The 8988-nt window shown below is 36.1% G+C and overlaps 1 protein-coding gene across 4 annotated transcripts in view; it reads left to right on the top strand.

Moving 5' to 3' along the window:
- tmem38a (transmembrane protein 38A) overlaps window positions 1-8988 on the top strand; it is a 45339-nt gene that overhangs the window by 33429 nt on the left and 2922 nt on the right. For all 4 annotated transcript variants that reach the window (XM_062028441.1, XM_062028443.1, XM_062028442.1 and 1 more), the window contains exon 5: window positions 2969-3086. In XM_062028441.1, the coding sequence (XP_061884425.1) occupies window positions 2969-3086 (118 nt within the window). The remainder of the gene's footprint in view (window positions 1-2968; window positions 3087-8988) is intronic.

The raw sequence follows: 8988 nt of genomic DNA, 5'->3' as shown, positions 1-8988 counted from the left end.
CGGCGAGAGGACGAAAGCTGTCTTTAATCCAACCAATCAAAAGGCTTGTAAAACTCCACTGTGTAGGATGTTTCTTTCATGTATTGTAATCAACTGAAAGATATTGTCTGACCCAAGAACTACAAAATGTAGAGGAAGCAGGGCCTGACTCCCCTCCAGGCACCGCTTGTTTGAACTGTTGTAATTTAAAGGCGATGGCTGTTTACGACCCCCGTCCCTTAGAAACAGCTGTTGCCATGTAATCAGGGAAAGTTCAAATAAAAGAGGTGGCGTACAATCTTTCGCCAGAACGTGCTGGGAGACTGTACAAGAGTACAGCCCAGACGTTCCTCCTCAAATTGAGCCAAATTTAATTATTTCTCTGTTTAATTCCTTGCTTCTTGTCTCGTTTAATAGAGGTCATCAGTGTTTGAACCTGACAAAAAGCACCGCAGTGCATGCTGGGAGCCAGTGTCATTTTCCCAGATTTGCTTTGTTTTGTAAAAGGTTTCTAAAGTTACCTGTTTATAGTTAACATAGTTATGATCCAGTAGTAGTACAGCGGAGCCTCGATGTGTGAACTTGGTTCTTGAACAGGGTCCGTAAATAGAGACGTTCGTATATTGACACAAATAAGAAACAATGTTGAATATTGTGGAGTTTTTATTTATTTTATTTCAATTTTTCTGCTTGTATTTCTTTTATTTGTTTTTTATCGTTGTAGTATGTTTGTCTTCTGTGATATGGATCCCCCTGGGTCTGAAATAAATGAATATAATAATAATAATAACAATAATATTGTAAACGTGAATAATCGGTAAGTCCACTCTAAACCAGTGGTTCTCAAACTTTTTTCACCAAGTACCTCATCTGAAAAAAAACGTTGCTTTCCAACATTAAATTACAGTAGCGTGGTAGGCCTAAGTATTCATTGAAACGAGGCGGTGGTTTCATTTAACAAGTATATTTAATATGTTTGCCCACTGTTACGTTACACACAGTTTGAACAGTAACACAGTGTTGGAATATAGGAAAATAAAATACTGGCTAGTGGTACAGGAACCACAATATGCAAGACATACTTGGTCAACAGCCATACAGGTCACACTGAGGGTGGCTGTATAAACAACTTTAACACTGTTACAAACATGTGCCACACTGTGAACCCACACCAAACAAGAATGACAAACATATTTCGGGAGAACATCTGCACCGTAACACAACATAAACACAACAGAACAAATACCCAGAACTCCTTGCAGCACTAACTCTTCCGGGACGCTACAATATACACCTCCCGAGCTGCCCATCTTTACCACATATTTGTCCCAATGTTAACATGCTAAAGATTGCACTCGTGTGAAAGATTCCATCAAAAGGGATCCACACTCGGTATGACACAATTACATTTCCATATTCCCCGTTACATGCATGCAGGGGTCGCATGAATTCCAGGAGGGTGCGTGTCGTGCCAGGACATCGCCTTGAATTTAAGAGCGAGCTGCAACGAACGTGCCGTCTATCCATAGTGTGAAGCCGCTTCTAAGATACTAAACCTCACCACCAAAATAAACTGTTTCTTTCACGTACCATTGCCACTGAAGGACGAGAGGAAAAGGAATGGCCAAGTAGGCAACCCGCACTCACCGAACAGGACGACACAATAAGCTAACCGCTTAAGCTTCGAGACGGATGATCGATCCAGATGTCGATACTATCGATAACTACACTGTAAAAAAAAAATCTGCACAATTTACAGTAAAATACAGGCAGCTGTGGTTGCCAGGAATTCATTGTAAAAAAAAATACAGTCACGATGTATAAGACATTACGGTATGTTGAATTCGTTAATTTTTTATAACCGTTTTTGCTTATGGTAATTTACTATAAAAAAACCTGATATACCATACCATACCATACCAACTTTATTTATAAAGCCCTTTAAAAACAAGCACAGTTGAAGAACAAAGGGCTGTAGACCACAAAGAAATAGAGGCAAAGGACAGACTAAAAAATTACATTTAAAACAGAAGTAAAATACACATTGAAAAAGCAAATACAAATTACCCTAAGAACAATTTGTTAGATAAAAAGCAGTTAAAAAGTTAAAAACCGTTAAAAACAGTTAAAAGTCTCATGGTGGGTTAAAAGCCAGTGAATAAAAATGGGTTTTAAGAACGGTCTTCAAAATAGCCAAAGAAGGGGCCTGTCTCACATGGAGAGGGAGATCGTTCCAGAGCTTGGGACCCGCAACAGAGAAGATATATATCAATAAAACAATTGATATATTGTTAACCTGTTTACAAAAAACCCTAAAGAATTTACAGTAAAATTCTGTCAGCTGTGGTTGCCAGGAATTTACCGTAAAAATACATTCCGGAACTGGAACTGGTTGCAAGCAGCAATTTAACAGATACCTGGGCTCATTTTGAATAGCTCACTTAAAGGAACATGTTGCGGAAAACCATGTTGTGAGTTGTCCAGTGAAAGGTTGTACAAATACTTTCAAGTTAAAATCCTGAAGTACCGCTCACATGTCTCAAAAACAGGCATTTTGCAGATGCTAGTATTTATAACAGGGCAGCGGTAAGCGCTTGTACCTAACGGTGAGAAGGTCTTGGGTTCGATTCCCGGTCAAGGGGTCTTTCCGTGTGGAATTTGCATGTTCACCCCGTGATTGCAGGGAACTTCAGCTTCCTCCCACCTCCATAGACATGCACCTGGGGAAAGGCTGACAAAAAAAAATTGGCCCTAATTTGTTTTACGGGGAATTCCTGGCAAACACAGCTGCCGGTATTTTACTGTAAAACATTTTTTTTACAGCATATAGAAAATACCAAAGTGATTAGATCGATATTTAAATATTTTTTGCTGTTGGTCTTGTTAGAAGATATTACAAATAATCTGTGCAACATGCTTTATCATGCATCAAGACAAGGTGTGCTAAAATTAAATGGTTTAACTGCACTAATGTTTATTTTTTTTCCAGCCCTACCAAAGCTAGTCTGTATGGAGCCATCCTCTTCACCATGCAGGAGGCTCACTGGCTGCCGGTGTCCAAGGGCGTCCTCATCGTCGCCTTCACCCTCTTCATGGCCACAAGCAAGGTCAGAAAATGCTTTTTAAGACAGGACATATAGCAAAATGTTCATTTGGGTACATTTTGTCAAGATGATATAGTAAAGCCAGCTGACCACATTGGTTAGTACAGTGGCACACGGTTTACGTCGATGTGGTCGTTGCTCTGGTAAAATCCAGGGTTGATTCTGCCATGCTTTAATTCTGAAGGTTACTTTGTTCTGAACAGGAAGTCCCTGTGTGCACGTAGTAATGCTGTGTAACTCGACTGTCATCATTTTGCTGTGTGCTGTTATTTTGAAGCGTACTTACTTTGCGCTCGATTGATTGATTGAAACTTTTATTAGTAGATTGCACAGTACAGTACATATTCCGTACAATTGACCACTAAATGGTAACACCCGAATAAGTTTTTCAACTTGTTTAAGTCAGGGTCCACGTCAATCAATTCATGGTACAAATATATACTATCAGCATAATACAGTCATCACATAAGTTAATCATCAGAGTATATACATTGAATTATTTACATTATTTAGAAATAATAAACAGGAAGTCACTGTGTGCACCTTGTAATGCTGTGTAACTCGACCGTGGTTATGGGGCTGTTGTCGCAGCGCTGGTAAAATCTGGGGTTAATAACGCTGTGCTTCTATTTTGAAGGTTATTTACCTCACACTGAACGGGAAGTCACTGTGTACATGTTGTAAGGCTGTGTAACGCTCACATAGCTATGTGGCTGTGGTTGTTGCGTGTTTTTTTTTTTTAAGCTTACTTACTTTGCACTGAACAGGAAGTCACTGTGTGCACGATGTAATGCTGTGTAACTCGACCGTAGTTATTAGGGGTGGGGGGAAAAATCGATTCGAATTCGAATCGCGATTCTGACGTTGTGCGATTCAGAATCGATTCTCATTTTTAAAAAATCAATTTTTTTTTTTTTTTGATTTTTTTTTAAAAAATTTTTTCATTAATCAATCCAACAAAACAATACACAGCAATACCATAACAATGCAATCCAATTCCAAAACCAAACCCGACCCAGCAACACTCAGAACTGCAATAAACAGAGCAATTGAGAGGAGACACAAACACGACACAGAACAAACCAAAAGTAGTAAAACAAAAATGAATATTATCAACAACAGTATCAATATTAGTTACAATTTCAACATAGCAGTGATTAAAAATCCCTCATTGACATTATCATTAGACATTAAAATAAAAAAGAACAATAGTGTCACAGTGGCTTACACTTGCATCGCATCTCATAAACTTGACAACACACTGTGTCCAATATTTTCACAAAGATAAAATACCGGTAAGTCATATTTTTGGTTAATTTAATAGTTAAAACAAATGTACATTATTGCAAACAGTTGATAAAACATTGTCCTTTACAATTATAAAAGCTTTTTACAAAAATCTACTACTCTGCTTGCATGTCAGCAGACTGGGGTAGATCCTGCTGAAATCCTATGTATTGAATCTTGGCAAAAATCTTAGCCACACGATTATCAAATGTAATAGGAAAATTAATTCATACTGACCAAACTGGCTTCATGGAAGGTCGACAATCTTCAGACAATACAAGGAAATTGTTGAATGTTATTTACTATACTAGAAGTCTCCCTTATCCCACAGCAGTATGTAGTGTTGATGCGGAGAAGGCATTCCACCGCATAAACTGCTCATTTATGTTTTGCACATTACGTAAATTTGGATTTGGAGATAATTTTATACAATGGATTAAGATGCTTTATACAAGGCCCATGGCATCAGTCAAAACCAATAATCATATTTCAGAACCTTTTTTGTTAAAAAGAGGAGTAAAACAGGGATGTCCTGCATCTGGATTATTATTTAATTTGGTTATTGAACCCTTAGCTGCAAAAATAAGAAGTGGAAATAATATTCATGGTATAAAAATTGGCTCTCAGTATAATAAGCTATCGATGTATTGTGACGACATAATTTTTTTACCTGTCATATATTAACTCCTGTCTTCTTTATATCAATAATGCCATCACTGAATATGACTGTTTATCAGGGTATAAAGTTAATTGGGACAAATGTGACATATTACCACTTAATTAACACTGCAAGAAATTACAAGTTCAGAACTCCAAAATTAAATTGTATTGCATTATTATGGTATTGTTGTGTATTGTTTTCAAAAAAAAAAAAAAAAAAATCGTTTTTGAATCGAGAATCGTTTTGAATTGAAAAAAAAAATCGATTTTGAATCTAATCGTGACCCCTAGAATCGATTTTGAATCGAATCGTGGGACACCCAAAGATTCCCAGCCCTAGTAGTGATAGATAGATAGATAGATAGATAGATAGATAGATAGATAGATAGATAGATAGATAGATAGATAGATAGATAGATAGATAGATAGATAGATAGATAGATAGATAGATAGATAGATAGATAGATAGATAGATAGATAGATAGATAGATAGATAGATAGATAGATAGATAGATAGATAGATAGATAGATAGATAGATAGATATAGATAGATAGATAGATAGATAGATAGATAGATAGATAGATAGATAGATAGATAGATAGATAGATAGATAGATAGATAGATAGATAGATAGATAGATAGATAGATAGATGGATGGATGGATGGATAGATAGATAGATAGATAGATAGATAGATAGATAGATAGATAGATAGATAGATAGATAGATAGATAGATAGATAGATAGATAGATAGATAGATAGATAGATATATAGTACTTTACTGATTCCTTCAGGAGAGTTCCCTCAGGAAAATTAAAATTCCAGCAGCAGTGTACAAAATTGAGATCGAATTTAAAAAGTAAAAAGTAAATAATGGGGGTATAAATGGAAACAAAATAGAAAAATATTACAATAAGAATAAAAATAAAAAGCAACAATGAGAATAAAAATATAACAGTAAAATAAGAATATAACAAGAAAAACTAGGCAGTAGTGACCATGTTATGGAAAAGTTATGCTATGTCCCTGTAGTCGCAGCTCTGGTAAAATCCAGGGTTAACACCGCCGTGCTTTTATTTTGAAGCTTACTTACTTCGCACTGAACAGGAAGTCACTGCGTGCACGGTACTCAACGATGCTAATTTTCTGTACTTTTTTTGATTATTTGTGCGTTAATAAATGTTAATTTGTTTAGTAATACAATTTAATTGCTTTATTTAACTTTTGACAGGTATTGATAAATTATTATATCTTGATTTCTTACACTTCTGAGTCTCATTTGCAGTAATATATAGCAGACTTTGCATGTAGTTGCAATTCCAAGACGTTAGATGGCAGTAATGTATAGGCTGTGTTGCCTGGATAGGAAGTAGTGTTTGCCATTCAGCTGAATCTAGTTTTTTTGTTACATCCTACAGAGTGATTATACTGTAAGTATTGTACTTATTGCACACCAGCTGTTTGATTGTAACGTGCGTCTAAGTTGTAGTTTTCACTACCAAATTTGGAGGTGTTGAAATTGCCATGTAGAATAGGCAATGCTAATCAGTAGCATGTCTATGGAAAATCCAATGTAGGTTAGTGCATTTTGAAAAGTGAAGCATTTCTTATGTTGGAGTTTTTTCTATCAGGAATACTTTCTTTGTTGGCATGGAAAATTGCAACATTACCTAGAAGCAGTTTGGCTGTCAGTGCTTGTTTTCCCACCAAGTGTTCCAGTCCGCAACTGGACGTGATGTCACGTGCAACAAAGGCATCAAAATATGTCACCATTTTACTGTACGTGAATCGATACCCAGTAGTACCGACTGAATTTGGTCGGCGCCTCTAAAAGTACAGAAATCCATAGCCATCCCTAGTTCCGATGTACATCACAACTTTATATATCGTGGGTGCTTCGAGGCCCGAGCACCCGCGAACAATGCCAAGCACCCACGTGGGACTGATGGCAACTTTCAATCTTTAAAGTAATTTTTGATAAATCAATGTTGTTGTTAATTTTGTGGTGAGTTTGGTCTGTTTTGCATAGTAAAAAAATCACAAATTATGTAGTCTGTATTTGACAATACCTAACTAAGATTTTATTGTGCCTGATAATGATGTAATGACACAATCACCTTGACTTTGAACACATTACACACGAGCGAATGAAGTGCATACTTACTCAACAGCCATACATGTCACACTAAGGGTGCAAGTATGAACAATGCCAACACTGTCATAAACATGTGCCATATAGTGAAACCACACTAAACAACAACGACAAATACATTTTGGAAGAATATTTGCACCGCAACACAACATAAACACTACAGAATAAATCCCCAGAATTCCCTGCAGCACCAACTCTTCTGGGACGCTACAGTATAAACCAACGCCATTGGTGGATCTACACCAGGGGTGTCCAAAGTGCGGCCATTTGCGGCCCGCAGCTAATTGTTTACCGGCCCGCCACACATTCTGCAAAAATTGCAAAATTGATAATATTGCAAAAATTTAAAAAAACATTTTAAAAAAGTGGAATGAGGTGAAATCTAACAAGAAAAAGTTGCAATGTTGACACAAAGCTGCCATGCAGGCTGTTTTTTTTCTTTTGTCTTTGTTTATTTTTCTTTTTTTTGCCATTGCTAAAAAAAACAAAAAACACTAAAAATCTATGTTATAATGAATTATTACTTAAATAATATCACTTTAAAATGTTTTATGTGGAAAAAATATTGCATATATTGTGTGGTTGCCATATAAAAACATCAAAGTTTTATTTGACAAAAGAGCATAAAACAAACAAAATAATAGTTAAAACGTAAAATCGACAGATACATCTGAAGTTGATCTCGTAATTTAAGTGTTAAAAGTAAAAAAAAAACTAATACAAATATATCACTTTATGAGTGGGGGGCCTTTTGGATCCCAAATATATTTAGTAGGATTGTATTTAACTTTTCACTGTGATTACTCAAAAATATTAAATTAAATTTCAGTTTTACTATAAAAAACTAAGTTGTCTTTGACAGAAAACCTTTTTTTTTTTTTTTTTACTTTATATCAACCTCAAGTTGATATAGAGATTTACTGTAAGCGTTAAATAAAAAATAATAATAATAATTTGACTTATTTTTAACAGTTTAATGACTGAGACCCTTTATAGTCCCCGGGAGCCCGAAAGGTTAAAAAAAAAAATCCATATATTTTGTTAAGGTTTGAAAATGAAACATATCAAAATGGCCCCCTCATGCTTAAATTTTTCCGTGTACGGCCCTCAGTGGAAAAAGTTTGGACACCCCTGAACTACACCTAACATCCACTGTAATGATACAAAGTACAATAGCGTATCTAGTCGATACTACTATGAATACATCGATATTTTTTAACATCATCATATTTTTTTTTAATGTATATTATGTTTATAAACTCAGGAAATATGTCCCTGGACACATGAGGACTTTAAAGGCCTACTGAAACCCACTACTACCGACCACGCAGTCTGATAGTTTATATATCAATGATGAAATCTTAACATTATAACACATGCCAATACGGCCGGGTTAACTTATAAAGTGACATTTTAAATTTGCCGCTAAACTTCCGGTTCGAAACGCCTCTGAGGATGACGTATGCGTGTGACGTAGCCCGACGAACACGGGTATGCCTTCCACATTGAAGCCGTTACGAAAAAGCTCTGTTTTCATTTCATAATTCCACAGTATTCTGGACATCTGTGTTCGTGAATCTGTTTCAATCATGTTCATTGCATTATGGAGAAGGAAGCCGAGCAAGCAAAGAAGAAAGTTGTCGGTGAGAAATGGACGTATTTTTCGAACGTAGTCAGCCACAACAGTACACAGCCGGCGCTTCTTTGTTTACATTCCCGAAAGATGCAGTCAAGATGGAAGAACTCGGATAACAGAGACTCTAAACAGGAGGACTTTTGATTTGGATACACAGACGCCTGTAGAG

This window comes from Entelurus aequoreus, linkage group LG19, assembly GCF_033978785.1.
Source record: "Entelurus aequoreus isolate RoL-2023_Sb linkage group LG19, RoL_Eaeq_v1.1, whole genome shotgun sequence".
Taxonomy (NCBI): Eukaryota; Metazoa; Chordata; class Actinopteri; order Syngnathiformes; family Syngnathidae; genus Entelurus; species Entelurus aequoreus.
Note: the sequence above shows the minus strand (reverse complement) of the source record. Positions and strands in the feature narration are given on the sequence as shown.